At 36.3% G+C, this 18,291-nt stretch overlaps 1 protein-coding gene across 2 annotated transcripts; it reads right to left on the minus strand.

The window, feature by feature from the left end:
• Positions 1 to 3,282: 3,282 nt before the first annotated feature.
• tmem240a (transmembrane protein 240a) lies at positions 3,283 to 17,971 on the minus strand. Of its 2 annotated transcripts, none has more exons than XM_021473689.3 (4): positions 17,422 to 17,971; positions 17,047 to 17,153; positions 12,549 to 12,757; positions 3,283 to 7,312 (listed from the first exon to the last, which is right to left on the minus strand). In XM_021473689.3, exons 1-4 carry the CDS (start codon positions 17,476 to 17,478, stop codon positions 7,158 to 7,160), a joined length of 528 nt encoding a protein of 175 aa, XP_021329364.1. In that variant the 5' UTR covers positions 17,479 to 17,971; the 3' UTR covers positions 3,283 to 7,157. The 2 variants fall into 2 exon arrangements, with proteins under 2 accessions (XP_021329364.1, XP_073795101.1); XM_073939000.1 differs by having other exon boundaries at positions 17,047 to 17,237.
• Between the last annotated feature and the right edge of the window lie 320 nt (positions 17,972 to 18,291).

An 18,291-nucleotide genomic window follows, 5' to 3' on the forward strand; every position in this document is an offset into this window, starting at 1 on the left:
TTACTTTACCACCGGCCAAATCATTACCTAGAATAAATGAAACTCCTTTAACAGGAAGAGAAGGACGAATGCCGACTGACACAAACCCAGTGAACAAATCGCACTGTAAATGAACGCGATATAGTGGCACATTTACAAAACCCATCTCAATGCCTTGGACTAAAATATTAGATCCACAAGATGAGTGTTCTGGCAGAGATAATGCATTTTCTACCATGAACGAGTGAGAAGCGCCTGTATCACGCAGCAGTACAATCTCACACTGATCTTCAGGGTTGCCAGATAATGAAATTAGACCCCTGAGCAAGAACGGTGTGTAGCTCGGATCAGTGCTCTCATCATTGCCGTTGGTTAAAATAGATTTTGCAAAACCAACACTTTTAGATGGCTGTTGCGGATTTTTTCGCTTCAGCGTGGAACATTCAGATAATTTGTGCCCTTTCTTGTGGCAGTAGTAACACTCTATTGCCTCTTTAGGTCGGGAAGTAGCAGTCGGAATACGTGGAAAATTCACAGACTGAACAGTAGGATTTTTATCCGATCGGACTGGATAGAACACATTTTTGTGCGTAAGAACAAACTCATCTGCCAACACAGCTGCCTGTGACAACGACACGACTTTTTGTTCGTTAAGGTATACCACCACACGTTCAGGCAATCTATCTTTAAATTCTTCAAGCAAAATTAATTCTCTTAACGAATTAAAGTCAGTTGCCTTACTTGCATTACACCATTTATCAAAAAGAACACCTTTTTCTCGCGCGTACTCAACAAAAGTCTGGCTAGAAAGCTTTTTGTGATTTCTAAATTTCTGTCTGTATGCTTCAGGTACGAGTTCATAAGCACGGAGGATTGCTGATTTAGCAGTATCATAATTAAGGCTGTCCTCTAAGGACAGTGTAGCAAAAACCTCCTGTGCCTTTCCAACCAATTTGCACTGGAGAAGAAGGGACCATGAATCTTTAGGCCAGCGAAAAGAAGCCGCTATGCGCTCGAAAGCGCTAAAATATGTATCGACTTCGGATTCCCTAAATATTGGTACGAGAGATACATATTTGCTTATATCGAAGGTGGTTGAGGTTGGATCGCCCACCGGAGCAACAGAGGTCTCAGCACGGGTGGACTGCGCAGCCACTTTAGGAGGAGTTTTTAAAGCCTCCAACTCCAGCTGACGCAGCTTCACCTCTTTTTCGGCCGTAACTTCAAGCCTGCGGATTTCGAGTCTCAGTTCCATCTCAGCCTGACGCGCTTGTGCCCTTTCCTGTGCCTCAAACTGTAAACGGGCCAGGCGGACTTTTAAACGTCCATCCTCTTTAGACCCAGAATAAACGGGGGAAAACGGATCGAAAGGTGACAGTGTTGGCTTGCCTTCAGTGAGCGCAGCCGCAGCACCGCTTTCATTTCGCCCTTCATCCGGCTCATCTGCACTTGAGCTTTGCGCGCCAGCACCAAGAAACTCGGTTTCTTCCTCTTCCACAACAGGCATTTTGAGAACCTTTAATTCAACCAACCTTTCGTATAAGGCACTCTTAATATTTTTCTTAAGAGCTTGTTTTATCACTGAAATTTTGAAATGGTCCGCTATCTGTAATAATTCATCTTTTCTACAGCGGTCGAATTGTTCTACGGTTGGATTATTAATAAATGTCTGTAAATCAAACAATGCCATCCTGTTTATTTACTTATACCAGAAACAACACAGAGAGAAATGTGTGTGTGTGTGTGCGTTTACCTGAGCAGCGCGTTCCGCGGGTCGGGCCTACAGTGGGCCTTTGTAAATTAGCAGGTTGCTTTCACACTCAAACTATAAATACAAACAATTTTAATTGTTTAAAAATGGGTTAAATGATCCCGGACGAGCCCCCAAAAATGTTACAAACCCCTGATGTTAGTCTAGGGTGTGGGGTTTGACATTTATTTAATTAAAATATATTTGTATAAACAGTGAATGAGTGGGAAGACAACCAAAGTAATGCCAAAAAATGTGTGCTTTTATTTACAATCCCAAAGTGAACAACAACAACGAATTAATCAAAAATAAAGAAAAAGTAAGTAAAGCAAAAATATATTATTTACAATATGTACAACACTGAAACAAATAAAGACGGGGAAAACAAGAGAGCTGGCAGAAGGGACGCGGGCGGCGCTAAAGAAATGAAAAGAACAAAACCCAAACTAAATCTAACTTCCCAGAAGCATCTAGCTAACTAACTATGTGAAAAACAGTATAATTAACACACGAAGATCTTCCGAGCCCTAACTATCTACTCTATCTATCTATTCAAAAAGTACAAGGAGTGGCGCTCGCCCCTAACCTAATGTACTAGACAGCAGAGTAGTCCTGAGTGTTGCGAAATGTATGTCACGTGACCTTCTTACCTGTCCGCTTCGTCCAAGCCTCGTAAACAACGATAAACTAAGAACAATGTACGAATAACGGACGGATAACGTGCACACAGAAACAAGCAACAACAAAACACAGTTAGACGGGGTTATTTCTAAACGCACGCGGTAAATACAAACAAGCGACAAACAGCAAAAGAGAAAATGCAAGCAAGAGAGCAAGAAAACAAGAAAGAGCGAGTGGTCTGGCGCGCGCTTTTAAGACGGGTGGTCTTTGCTCATTGGATGTGACGTAAGAGTGACGTAACCGGGGAGGAATGACTGACAGCTGAATGGACCAATGAACAGAACCTGAGAATACATGAGAGCAGATACGGGAGAACAGAGCGAGAGAGAGAGAGAGAGAGAGAGGGAAAAAACACAGAGAAAACAGAGCACAAAAAACACAAATACATAACAATGATAAAATGCTGTAATTTATTACAAATATGCACTGTTTTAAAAACGTTTTCAATTTGTAAAACTCATTCCTGATCACATTTGATGATGACTGATGATCACAGCGAGCTGAGCAGATCTTTTAAACCCATTGCTTTGCGCACGTCCTGTCTTGTTGATATGATTATACGCATTACTATGGAGACATGTTAATACATGGCTGTCAATCAATTCGGTGGGTGGGAAACCACACTCCCACATCATGTTGGGGTCGGTCTCAAAAGGGGAGGGTTTTGGATCCTAATTTAATGTCAGGAAATTAAAAAAAGAGACTTACTGTGTTTATCCCAGTATGACTGTGGACACATTATACCTACACACAGTCCAAACAGCTTACAAAAGATGATTTTCATCATAGGTGCCCTTTAAAGTAAAGTGTAGAGTGTGAATTGCTCCATCCGTACCTTCAGTAGCAGAAATGACACATTCCGAAACTAGGGGTCACTGTTGTGCTTCAATGGCACTTTTAATAAAACAGACATTTTATCTTCACAACAGCAATGTCTGGACATAAAGAGGAAGAGAAAATTGGGTCAGGGCTCTCTGTGCTGGCAGGCTGGTTGTTCTTGTTTGAGAATGGAGTATAGTTTTAAAAGCACACCTGGAAGGATTATCAGACACAGTGTAGGGAAGACAAGGCAAGTGCTAGTGATTCTCTCACAAATGAAGGATGACGTTCAAAACAACAAAAAGAGCCCTGACTCATTTCAACCTTCCCGCACTCTCCTTTATTTACAGATAAAATTAATACATTCAATTATTTCACGTAGTAACAAAGCTAGTCGATCTCTTTATCATCCATCCAAAAAGTTCACATATCTCATCTGCATTCAATACTCTTTCCTCTTTATGTTTTTTCTCTGTCTTTTTATACTCGTCTTCTCTAAGAACCTCCGCCCCTGTGTTTGCTTAAAAGATTAGTTCAATTCACATTAGAAATCCTGTCACCATTTGTTCACCTTCATGTTCATCTTTAAACACAAATGAAGATACTTTTTTAGGAAAGTCTGTTCGCCCAAACATTTGCAAAGAGATCCAAGAATAAATCCATATGAATCAAGTGGCTTAATTCAAGAGACACGATTGCTTAATATGATGAACAGATTAAACTCGAGCTGGGATTCACAAATAAACATTGATCAATGAACATAAACAGAAGCTCAACCAAGCAACATTTGAAGGAAAGTCTGTTCACTTGGCAGCCATATTTGCAATACTTCTGTGCAGCTGTTTTATACCAAGTCCTATCTTGAATGGGGAAATCTTAAAACACTCTTTGATAAACTGCCATATATTTGAATCTGTGCACACTAAGGGCTAGTATTCTCCACAATACAGTGTGTTGGATGAAGATTCTATTGCAATAACAAGCATGAATAAAAAATAAATAAATAAATAAATATAAAAAGACAGACATGGTGAATAAACGAGACAGAGAAAAGGATTATAATTAATAATTAATTTCTATTCTGATGAGAAATATTGAGTTAATGTCATTGTCAACAACGCTGTGAACTTTTAAAAATAGGTTTTTTGGAACACACCATAAAAGAGAGAGAGAGTTTTGCCCAAACATGAAAATGTCTCACCCTCAAGAAGGTTCCAAACCATTAAGAATTCCTGAAAGCCATTGGCAGCCAAAGTAAACAAATACAATGGAAGTCAATAGCTCTCAGTTTCCAGTATTCTTAAAAATATCTTCTTTTGGTGTTCAAAATCAGGTTTGGAACGAGAGGAGGATCAGTACAATAAATGATGACAGAATTTTAATTTTGGGGCGAACTAAGCAGATTTATCCACATGAAAGACCTTCAAACGTCAGAATAACATTGCACTGCATCTCCAATATGGCAGGAAAATTAAATAAACTAAAATGTGGAAGACGTTAAATGTGACAAGATGATTGTCAGTTTAAAAAGTGACTAAGAAAGAAAGATGAAACAACAAATGCCTGCCCACTTAAAATATGTAATTGATAATTTAAAGTTGGTGAAAAACACAATTGGAAGCTAAATACTTTACTTAATTTTACTTACTTATTTTACTTTAAGAGCAGAACTTATTCCACAATACTCTTCTTTTCAAAGTGGACCATCTGTAGCTGTGTTTTAAAATAATGCACTTTACAATATGAGCTTATACACTCAACCATCCAGCGTATGAATTTTATAAGGTTATTTTGTCATTTAAACCTCAATTATGTAACTAAATCTTTGACAATCGAGTGCATGAAGTGCTCAACATTTCAAACAAAATACTTTTTTTTTTTTTTAATTTTCAATGCAAAATAGTACATAATTATGCGAACTAGTACACAACTATTGTATTATTGTAATCTTTGTCTTAACTATATTTGCTTGATGTGTGTGAACAAACCTCATTGGTTCTTAGAAGTTCAAGCATGCCATGTGACACATGAGAATCATTGGTTCTCACATGTCAAGCAGGCATGTTTATGGTTCTATGACTAAGGGCCCTATCATACACCCGGTACAATAAGGCGTAACACGTGTTTGGCACAATTTGCTGCTATTCAGATCGCCGCAACCCTAATTTTCACGTTTTGCACCACATTGTTTAAATATCACATCCATTTGCACCACTTTGTGGACTCATGAGCATGCTGGTCTAAAATAGAGGTGTGTTAAGGCGCATTGTTGACGTGTTGCTATTTTGAAGAACTGAAATAGACTGCCCCATTGACCATCTAAAAGCAGGTCTAAAGTCCAGCGCAGAGCACTTTGGTTATGCGGGTTAAAATCTTTACACACTGCTTAATACACACAGGATGTACAGCAACAAACAAATATCTTTACATATGAAAAAAAATTAAAGGATTCAAATGTTACAAAAATTATTTTCTACATAATTATAAAAAACACTGCCTTCATGCCACATTTCGAGGGGCTTTTTACATTTATTCATGACAATTTGCATTTGTATAATGTTATTATTATAAGTAGTATTATTTATTATTTGAAAAAAAGTTTGTCCGTTTGTCAAGTTTTGGACATGCATGCATCACCATATGGGGCATAAGAATAGGACAAGTGTTTAGATTAAACTTTTTTGACCACACGTCGTTATTATTGTTCATTTATTCGTTTGCTGGAAATTAGAGCTGAATTTAGAAACAGTTTTGACACAAATCTTTGCGCTTAACAAACAAAATTAAATATGTAGGTTAATGGATGTCTTCAGTGGAGTGAGTTTACACCGATTCCTTATCCACGAAAGTAAAGGAGTAAAGAGTAAAAGTAAAGAGAAAGCGAAAGTAAAGAGGCTGAATGCAGGAGGCTGATTCTTTATCCTTACGCAGATGGTCTATTAATCTCACAGCATAGTTTTCTCACTAATGTTTTTCTACTTACAAACTCCAGTTATAGATAGCAAATGCGCCATGGTGTGAAGCAACTGACTCTTAAAGGGAATGAGAGATGAGACTCTGATTGGTTTAATGTAGATTATACTCAAAAGACCCCAATAACTCATTAAGAGAATAAACACAACCCTGTTAGACCATGCGCCGGGTTTAAAGAGTATTTTGTTCCTCCTCAAAATAGCAAAAGTGGATTCAGACACAGCCTTAATGCTTTTGCGCCATGAGCTTTAGACTTTGCACCCAGATCGTTAAAATAGAGCCCTAAATCTGAATGCTGTAAATGTTGTCCACGTATTAGAAGACTTGGATTCAATGCTAAATTCATATGGATTTCTTTTGATTCTTCACAGTTGTTTTGCATGAACAGTGCAGAAGTCTCTCTTTCTTATGTCGTGTGTTTGGAATGACATCAGAGTGAGTAAACTGACCGAATTTTCATTTTTGAGTTGAACTAACCTTTTAAATCCCGTAAACAATATGTATAACTATTTACATGAGCATTAATCTCTAACTATACCATCACAAAACCATGACCACCCACCTCCCACCCCACCCGCTAATCACCCCCCTCCCAAAAAGTCCTGATGGAAAAGCTAAAAAAGGTGGGTGGGGGGGAAACAAGGGAAAAAAACATGGATTGGCTCAAAATGTCTCACAAAATCATTTCTTGCATCCTCCCCCATTCTAAAAGTGCATGCCTAGATTCAGCAATTGAAAATAAAATGCCTGTACAGAGAAAAACCTTTCTAAATCGCCCGCCAAACATGGCGAACATTGACACGGATCAGCATAATGGCAACAAGAATCTTCTTTCTTCTTTTGGCAAATACTCAAGTGGTTTTCGAAGGTCTAAAAGATGTAGTGGAACAATTAAAGTGGGTCTCTGAGGCAGCAGCTGGTAATGGGAGCAGTTTTGTGGAAACTGCCGGTAAAGTCAGAGGTGACGGGGACTTGGGTGACCATTGTGATAAAGCTTTTGCTTGATGTGCACCATGTTTCCGCTGGAGTCCTCCAGTTGCCGAAGCTGTGCACGTCTACGCAGGTCCCGAAGGTTGCAAAACTGTGGCAACCACGACCAGGAAGGGGTGTCTGTGAGAGAAAAACCCATTAGCAGTGGTCGAACGACGGAGATCCATACATTTCTTAATGACTACGCTAATGAGATGGTTAAGAAAATGTATATCTTACAATGAAGCAGCATGTCTGCTCAATGTGTTAATGGAAACAGCATGTGGGTGCAGACGTGGAGGTATAGCGAAACCACAGAGAGTCCCTCAGACAACTAGCCCTGCTGGAAGTGTGTCAGTGTGTGTGTGTTAAAGGGAGCGGGGGTTATTTATAGCCTTTCATGGGTCTGCCATCCACTAGGACTGTGGTGAAGGGTACACAGAGGAAGACGGTGAATAAGGGTTTTTAAAGCCATATATATGGGCCAAAGGAATAGAAGGAAGAGTACAAAAAAGAGCTGAATATTAAGGTTATTTTTATATATATATATTTTACTTTATTTTTAACTATTCTTACATCATTTTCAGGTTTTTATTGACTGTAAGCGTAATAATAAATAAAACATCTCTAGACAAATTATTATAATAGATATATAGATTATAAAATGTAAAAATATTATATTTAATACAAAATATAATCATATTTTTACTCCAACAAATTAAATAAATGATCAAATGTCACAGCTGAACACATTAATAAACACTGTACAAAAATGTCATGCTAAAATAAGGAACGAGAGCTAAAATTCATGATTGTCTCAATTCACAGTGCGTGTATTGTATGTGTGTGCATGTATGAGTATGACTGCATGCTTACGTCTGGCCAACTTGCCTTCTCTATCCAGCTGCTCTTTGTCTATTTATAGCACTTGCACAGTACAAGGGTGCAAGTCTGTGTGTGTGCGGGTGGGGGCGGGGCATGACAGCATCTCCCTTCCTCCTTCCTTTCCATCAGCCTCACCTTCACTCCCTGTCTTTGTGAGGCTAAATGAGGCTGACCTGCCATCAACGTCACAATTTCACAGCTGTGGTGTGGTTTACAAGAGGGGCATCCCCAGTATTTTTTCAGCAAGTCATATCATATGGAGAAACCATTTTGTGCTGGAACTAGATTCATATAAGGATGTTGTTTTCCTTAATGCTATAATCACAGTTAGAATATATATATTCCCCTTTGGATGCTGAAGGATAGTTCAACCAAAAGATAAAAAATTTCTCTTTATTTTTTCTCTCACTCTTACGTAGTTCCAAAAATGTTGCTTAATCTTAATTTTGAATTAAAAAAAAAAAATTCATTCATTTTCTTGTCAGCTTAGACCCTTTATTAATCCGGCGTCACCACAGTGGAATGAACCGCCAACTTATCCAGCAAGTTTTTACGCAGCGGATGCCCTTCCAGCCGCAACCCATCTCTGGGAAATTGGTTTATATATATATATATATATATATATATATATATATATATATATATATATATATATATATATATATATATATATATATATATATATATATATATATTCACATATAATATGTAATTTACTGGTTCTTGTACATCGAGCTTATGTTATGTGCTGAATGTATGGTCGTGTTTAGTCATATTTGAAGTTATACTAAGAGGTGCAAAAGAGCACATATTTTCAGTCACTTTTTTAGATACATGAAGCACAGTATTTTCCAGATGTCGGCAAAAGGGACGATTCTTTCAGCAATTACAAAAAAGCTGGCCTTTATTATTGATTTCTAGAATATTGCATCTTTACAATGTTGCTATATCATTCAAGTGAACCCCAAAAAGCTGGTCGTCCACAAAAGATGGAAAGACTCATGTGGAGAATCAATGATCTATCGGTTCAACGATGAAGCTGGAATTGTTCACCAATTCAGCAATGAACATGATAAGGCTCTGTATCCCAGCATGCATTTAAAAGGATTTGGTTTGAAAGCACAGTGTTGTAGCAGGGATCAAACCTCTCATTAACAGAAAAAAACAAAAGACAAGACTAACCTTTGCTGAGCATGTTGTGTGGATAGAGAACTGCTAAATCATTTTAATTTAAAAGTTTTAATTTTCTTGGGTTCAATGGGAAACTGTGGAAAACTGAATTCATGTGTATGTAGAGAAGTGTTTGCAGAAACACTTCTGCAGCAAGGGTTTGGCCTCTTAATCACTCAAAAGCCAGGGATTTTATGCAGGTTAATGAGATTCTGACATAAAGCAAACTGGGGAAATCAGTTCCTTGAAATTGAAAACATTGTGACCATAATGAAATGGCCACCCCAGAGCCCTCATCTAAACTTGATTGAAAACTCTAGAAAATTCTTGGTGACCAAATAATGTCTAAAAAACACTAAAGTCAGTGAAATGTAGAAGAGGCTGTAAGAAGAAGGGATTAAGATCAACCAGAACAGTGGAAGAGACAAATGATGTAGTGTATTTTTTCTTTGTGTTCAAAGTGTTTTGGTTATTTTGGAAAACCCTATTCTACACTCATGGCATAGCCTCAACAAAAATTCCTTCAAAGTTTGAACAATGAATCATATATTAATTCTGAAAAAAGTTTTATAAATCCATATTTACTGTATTAACCTTTATTATCCATATAAAAGTTATAAAAACCCCTTGATTCTTATGGATTAATTTTACTACAACTACACAGACCTTTTTGGATCTTCTAATTATTGATTAACAGATTCTTTGTTAGAGGGCCAGAAAAAAAAATAGTTATTTAAAAACTAAATTTATGTTTTGAAGATTACCCAAAGTCTTGAAATGAAATGACATGACATGAAGTTGAGTGAATGATGACAGAGTTTGGCAAAATATACCTTTAAAATGTATATTAATACATGGTATTCTGGAATATGAGATACTGATTGGTCAATCAATAAATTTTTTCATTCAGTGAACTCCTTTGCAACTGAAAACTGCTGTCATGTCTCTCACACCACTACAATAAAAAAAATTATTTCATACAAAGTCAAAGCAACACCGTCTTTCTCTTGGTTTTCGATTGTTGTAACCTTTTTAGTTTCAATATTATTGTATTATAAATGCAACTTATTGTTTCTGCACACTGTAACAGAGCTTTTCTTTTCTTAGTGCAAGCTTCAAGATAGGACAGTCAAGATATAACAATAATTGTAAAATCAAATATCCTACGGATTCATGTGTTTATGTGGTAAGAAGCAGGATAATTTACAGTCATTGACTATCACAGAATAAGCTCTAACAAGCTAATCAGCAGCTGATGAGGAGAGCTTAATTACTAAATTACATGTTGGTGGCACTTTATAATCTATTTTGTTTAATGTATTTTTGTTCTTCCAAGTTTCGTTTTTTTTTCTTTTTTAAAAATATTTTAGTCTCCTTGACCAGTCCATTTGATGAACACAATAATCACAAGCATCCCCTTTTAAAGTGCTATTTACATATTCCGCCACAGCTCATGTACCTCTTTGCCCTTAAAAGACCACAAACTGTTATGAACAACTGCTGCATTGCCTGTGATTCCGTTACATTGACTGAAAACCTGCTGTTAATTCCTGCAGCCACAGTCTCCATCTTAATGCATTCATTACCAGGGTGATAATAACAGGGCAGAAGGGGAGCGCCGACAGCTGATGAAAATGAAAAATGTTGATGTGTAAATGTTTGGGGAAAGAAAATTGAATTTTGGAAAAAAAGTTTGGGAAAAAATATGTTTATTAACATAAAAGCCAATACAGTGGGACACATTTTTAAAGACGTTTTTAGAAACGTATAAGAATTTAATCCTATACAAATGCAGGTAAATGATCACTTTACGACACCAACTGTTTACTTAATGAAATGATCTGCTCTAGCATGGCATACTTTTAAACACCACTTTCATGATTACTAAAATATTCAAATTTAGTTTTAGTTTTTAATATTTAGTTTTAATATTGAGACAAAGCTAACTAACATATTTTAAACTAGGTTCAAAATGTCACTAAGGCACTTGCTCATCACAGTAAAATATTTAACGTAAATTCTTTTAAGATACAGTAACCAGGTTTAGTACCCATTTAAATCTTGCACATAAAACATGCCTTTTTTTAGCAATAACACTTAATCATGTTCAATATCAAAATTGTCACGTAAAAAAAAAAAATTATATATATATATATATATATGTGTGGTGTGTGACCCTGGAGGACCACAAAACCTATCATTGCCTTATATAACCTTAAACTTAATGCAACATTTTGTATTGCATGGGTATATTTTTGACAATAGTCAAAAACACACTGAATGGGTCAACATTATACATTTTTATGCTAAAAATCATTTGAATATTAAGTAAAAATCAAGTTCCACAAAGGTATTTTGTAACCTACAGTAAATGTATCAAACCCTAATTTCTGATAATGCGCATTACTAAGCACTTCATTTAGAAAACTTTAAAGGTGATTTCCATTTCCATTTCATTTACAATTTAAACCCTTCAGATTCAAGATTTATTCAAGAGTATATACAGGAATCAGAGAGTGAAATTCAATAGCATTTAAGACCTTTTTTAAAACTCTTTTCATACATTTTAAGACCTTATAACCACTTTTCAACCAGAAACACTGGCAAGATTTTAACTTACAGTATATTTACTAAATAAATATAATAATGTAAACTAATCCAAAACTAAAAAAAAATATTTATATACTGAATACAAATCTATTAAATCTATTTAATTCAGCAGGTTAGCACCTACAGAAATGCAGAAAAAATGGTTTTGCCTTGATTACTGCAGTAAACAAAACAGCATGATGCCAAATCTAGTATTGAATTCATGAACTACACAGCATCCTGATATTTGCAGGTTTAATTCAGGCAAACTTTAGTATACAAGCATACATTGCATAATCAAAAATGATATAAAATTTAATACCTTGCAAAATAGCATTTAAGACTTTTAAAATATTTTTTAGGGCCTTAAATTTCTCTAAATTGATTCATCATCTTATAATACTTTTTAAAACCCTGCGGACACCCTGTTACAAAGTATGAATCAATAGAAAACTTTCAGGTGATGTATAAAACTTCAAAAAAAAAAAAAAAAATTATGACTGGTTTTGTGGTCCTGGGTCAGATATATAATGGCAACAAATAAACAAAAAGCACTTTTGTCCATAACTTAAACTCACATGAAGGAAGAAAGCTTGATTCATGCATAAAAATCAATCCGTAAACACTAATAATTGTCAGTAGCCGCATAGCAGTTCCTACAAGCAAATGCGCTGTCCTCTATCCACATATATGCTCTCCATATACTCTTGGTTACAATGTTCTTCCCACTCACCATAATAGCGACTGGCTCTCCAGGCCCTCACAGCACAGTGCAAAGCTCCATCCAGCCACAACAACAGCCAGCTGATACAGAAGCCCAGCAACAGCCCCAGCATGAGGTCCATCTCCTGTTTGGTCACACTGTCACTCACAAAGTAATTCTCGGATGAGTCCACGAGCGAATGGTCTCCATCGTATGGAATTACGTAGTGAACATGATGCCTAAGGCAAAAAGAGGAAAACAGTTTAGAGGTTTGCAATTAGCTGAGACATGAACATTTCACATGGAAGTGTAGGAAAGTTTACAATAAATGTGGAGAGAGAGACAATGAGGATCTATTATGTCAATTACACCAACATTTGCTTTAATAACACTCTCAGCAGGACATTTCTATACTGATACTTGGTTCCAACTGAGCTAAGTCAAGCTGGGGTTGTTGTCTTGGAGCATGTAAACGCAGTGAACATATGGTTTGGAACAAGGCTGTTGCAGATTATGCCCTATTAACTTTTTCTTTGCACTGTGGATGTTTAATGGGCAAATACTTAATATTGAACTGAATTATGTACAGATGCACACCTTTCTTTGGTTTTTATGTAAAAAAATATGATGTATATAATTGTTAATTGATTGTTTACTAACTCACCTAACACAATCTCAATCCTCAGATTTGAAGGTTTGAAGGTTAGGACTGCACAATATATCGTTTTAGCATTGATGTCGCAACGTGTGCATCTGAAATAATCACATTGCAGGATCGGCAATGTTAAATTGGGATAATATTTGACCAGGTAATGCAGTTCAGAACATGAAGTCATAGGAGCTTTTACTATAATAGAGCAAAAATGTATTATTTGCATATGTTTTAATGGCCTGTGACGTTAATAAAAAATATTTAATTGAATTATTTATACAACGAAGACATATGCAGTGCAAGTTTACCTTTGAATATTCGATTTCTGTACCTGAATTCTTACCAAACAGAGCTAATTAAGTCAACTGGTGAAATTGTATTCATACGGCAATACATATTGCAGAAAAGCAAAACATCGCAATGTCAGATTTTTCCAATATCGTGCAGCCCTAATACAGATACATAATCCAAATACACCTATTTGAAAATCTGGATTCGGAGTTTACAAAGAAAAATCTAGATACTGACAAAATCACCATTAAAGTTTTCTAAATTAAGTGTTTACTAATAACTAGGCCCACATGGAATCTGGGCCATTGAGTCTGTTTATGTGTGTACATTTATATTTATTCAGTTTTAAAATTAATTTCAGTAATAATATTGACTAATATAAAAGTGTTCAGGGGGTTCAATCCACTGTGGTGACCCCTGATTAATAAAGGGACTAAACCGGAAAAAAAAATGAATGAATGAACGAATGAATGAATGAAAGTGTTCATTTGATTTATTTATAATAGTTTTTTAGAAGTTATATTATATGAGTGACTTTCTTTGTTTACCAAATAAGTGGATCTAGATGGATTTGCATTGAAAACATTGAATAAAAGTTAAAAAGCTATTACTTTTTAAATACATATAGTTTATAGTTATGATACTCCCAAAATAATTTTGCTCGAATCTACAAAATTCTCTACAGAAATAGCAAAATATGTCTGCAGATTCTGTCTGGCCCTACTAATTACTAATCAAAAATTAAGTTTTGATATATTTACAGTAGGAAATGTACAAATTTTTTACGTAATATTCTAATGATTTTTTGCCAAAAAAAATAAAAAATCTACCATCTTGACCCGTTCAGAGTATGTTTTAGCTATTGTCAAAAATACACCTGTCTTGTGGTCCAGGGTCACGTTATAAACGTAATGAACAACTGCTACTTTTTTTTTTTTTAAAGCAGGAAGTAAAGGTCAATTCACACCAAGAATGATGACTATGTATAAAATTTTTTTTACTTTATTAGTGTGCACACCAGTGGATGATATAGGTCTGGAGTGCTGAAGTTTTGTCTTCTGGCACTTTTATTGCTCAAGCTAGTCGAAGCAGGATGGATTCTGATTGGCTGGTAATGTTTTGTCATTTATTAGCTCAGAAAAAAAAATCTAAAAGTGAATTAACAATAACATTGTTGTCCCTCTGTGTTGCTTATCATTATAGTTGTGTTGATACAGTTATAGTATCTTCTTTTCTATTTTACTTTTAGTATAACATTGTTATTGTCAGTTTAAAATCTGTTGTGCTAATGGACTTTACATCAGCATAAGTATTTGTATTCAATCAAAGTTTGTTATTTAAAATACACATGTAGATGTTAAGCGAACACATTAACACTTTGATCATACATTTATATACCACAAACACACTTGAAGAATTCAAATAAAATGATGGTTAATAGAAATCATAATAGTGTTTCATGGATGAAAGAAATGATTTACATTAGAGTTTTGTTCCTTGTTTTATCAAATATCAGGCCACTGAGAAACTTTTTACTGACCATGACCCATTTATAATGCTCTTGGTCCTGATTTATGACACAGAATATACTCTATGTTTGGAAACAAAAGATCGAGTTACACTGTAACAGATTACCCTAAATAATAATTTAATAAATGAAATCTTACTTTAATGTGAACTAATGATGAGTATTAACGCAAACACTAATCAAGAACTTAGATTTAAATATTAATTCATTAGTGGAAACTTACCCCCAAAGTGCTAATTAATACATTAACTGACACAAGCATATGGTCAAGGTGGTCCTTATTCACACACGAGTCATGACTCATGTGTTAGTAAAATTAGATTTTATGCCTTAACTTAATTTGCATAACATGTAGTGTTATTAGTTATATATTTTGATCAGTTCTCCAGCAACCATACAGTCTCAAATCACATCAGCTTTCACTGACCAAAAGGCTGTCTGACTGACATGTAAAGCAACCAGGGATAATCTTCTGTTGCATTGTGTTTAGGGGCATGAAAAAGTATATGCCAGAAAGCCAATGCCAGAAAGTACAAATACTTGTGTAACCCATCATTTAGTTGATCATGATAAAGGCTGTTGTGTCGTAATGGTTAGTTTAGGTGGACCATTAGAAAAGATTACACATGGCCAATCAGCCAATCAAATGATGACTTAAAAAATGTCCTATTATCAGTTACAAATTATAATCAGTTCTCCAGCAACAGTATAGTCTCCTGTAGCCAAATCACATTAGATTTCACTGACCAATAGGCTGTCTGACTGACATGTAAAGCAAGCAAATACAGTTAATTGTCTGAAGCGTTGTGTTTAGGGGCATGAAAAAAGTATATGCCATAAAGACAATGCCAGAATGTACAAATTCTTCTTTAACCCAGCATTTAGCTGATGATAAAAGCTGTTGTGTCGTAATGGTTAGTTTCTAGGTGAACCATTAGAAAAGGTGACACATGGCCAATCAGCCAATCAAATGATGACTTATAAAAATGTCCTAATATCAGTTACAAATTATGATCAGTTCTCTAGCAACAATAGTCTCCTGTAGCCAAATCACATCAGATTTCACTGACCAAATGGCTGTCTGACTGACATGTAAAACAACCTAAAGAAGCAACCTGGCTCTTCTAAAGAAGAGTTCATCTTCTGTAGCGTCGTGTTTGAAAAAAGTCAATGCCAGAAAGTACTAATACTTTTTTAACCCAGCAGTTGGTTGATCATGATAAAGGCTTTTGTTCATTTCTAGGTGGACCATTAAAAAAAGACAATCAGCCAATCAAATGATGATTTTAAAACTCCTGAAGCGTTTCCATTTTTGTCTGCCATGTGAAGCAGACCTTCAGTTTATGTGGCGGAGACTATCAAGAGTAGGGTGTTAAAACATGCACTTCTAACTGAGAGCAATTAAGATCTGACCCAATTCACCACCCTCAGCAACTTGTTATCAACAGTTTAATCTTAAACTGCTCAAAAGTCAGGCTCCAATAGGCCTACTATTCAATATAAAAGGAAAAACTGTCAATGTTAACATTTGTATAATATACAAAATAAGCTATCTGTATTAAATAAAGAGAAAGTGTTTATATTTTGTCCAACCAATTTTTGGTTCCAGGTTAAACATGACAGAACTGTTCTTATGGATTAACTTTACTGTATTGAAATCACATTTTATTTCACTAATATCAAGGATCACTAAAAAGAGCTACATCTTCAGTTGTGTTTTGAGAAAAATCACACCTTGATACGCAGAAAGAAAAAACACGCCGAAAAATCAAGAAGAATTCTTCTACTCAAACACCGACGCAAAGCAACAGTAGCTGCTCAGTAGCTGTGATCAACCACACGAATTACGCCCAAATTATGACATAAACCCCACGAAAACACAAATAAGGCCTGTAATGTGACAATCTCCGATTGAAAAAAATGAGATGAGAAGAAAAACAGTGTTTCGCAAGGGCTGGAGAATGGCTCAGGCCTAAGAAGCTGTTAGTAAGAGCTGTCAATTTCTGGCTCTCGAGCTAGAATTCAATTCATTATTAACGTTTGGCTTGTTGTTTTACCTTCCACAGTTGCAATGACAGACGCGGTCCTCTCCTCGTAAATGCGGTAAGATGTAGTTGTGAAAGCGGTCCAGGAGTGCGTTCATGTCCATTAAACACGCTATCGCCTGCAAAGAACCATTCGAGTCAACCGGGACATGACAAGCAGTATTGGAACACAGCAACCGCTACATGACCTGGTACTGTGACCACTGCAGGGGAAAATACACATTACATTTCCACATCAGCCACTAATACACACAAAGTACGGTTGTGCTGGTCTTAATGAGATTTTTAAATGGACTTTCAGCGGTCCGCACACTCGTTAAGCCCCGATTTCACTTTGAAAAAAAAAATGACTGAAATGCTCAATTGTGAAGTGCTTGGAGGACTTACCATGACGACTGAAGCACCGAGGATCATAAAAATCATGGTGGTTGTGATCATATGCATCAAAACTTCCGAACTCGCCTTTCCTCTTCCCCGATCCGGTTAAACTAAAAACATGCCGTCCCGGGAGAAGACGCTCATGGATGCGCCCTCACCGCTGCACCTGCCTCAGCCCTGAACCCGCCAGATTGGGAAGTGTTTATAAGGCGCATAGGGTTAGAATGAGCAGCTCTCTCTTATCCCAGCACTCGGTCTTCAGCCACATCCAGCGATATACGTCCCCCCAGTGCTGCAGTTGAATCCGCCTCAGCCGTGCGGTTGGGAGGGAGCGCGTCCTAGTCTGATTACTGATGCTGATGCTTCTCTCCTCCTTCGCGCTCCGACGCCGTTAGAAATATCTTGCGGAAGCGAGCAGTGCCCGGGTCAGCTACTTATCTGATATATCTGTCTTGAAGTTGACGTCTAGTAGACCTTCTATTCGTCGTCGAGGATTTATTTGAAGAAATGTGTAGTCGGCTTTACATATCTGCCGTAGTCGTCACAGTGTAGCCTATGTGGCAAGCCGGTTTAACATTTAGGCTACATACTTACATTTTTTAACTCACAGGTTTGAGTTGGTAGGCAAATATAAAAAAACGTTTTAAGGACTTATATGTTTAAAATGTTGTTTATACATTTGTTTAAAAACATTGCTGAGCTAATAAGGGAAAGGGGGGCACAAAGTAACACTTTTTGGTTTTGGCCAAAAAATGAGTAATGAGGAGTAAAATATTACTATTTACACACCAAGTTTTTTCAAAATGGTTCCATCTTTTAGCACAGAAGACGGTAGTCACAACAAAATAAGATTTCATTAACGCACTTTCACAGATTTAT

This window comes from Danio rerio, chromosome 23 (assembly GCF_049306965.1).
Source record: "Danio rerio strain Tuebingen ecotype United States chromosome 23, GRCz12tu, whole genome shotgun sequence".
Taxonomy (NCBI): domain Eukaryota; kingdom Metazoa; phylum Chordata; class Actinopteri; order Cypriniformes; family Danionidae; genus Danio; species Danio rerio.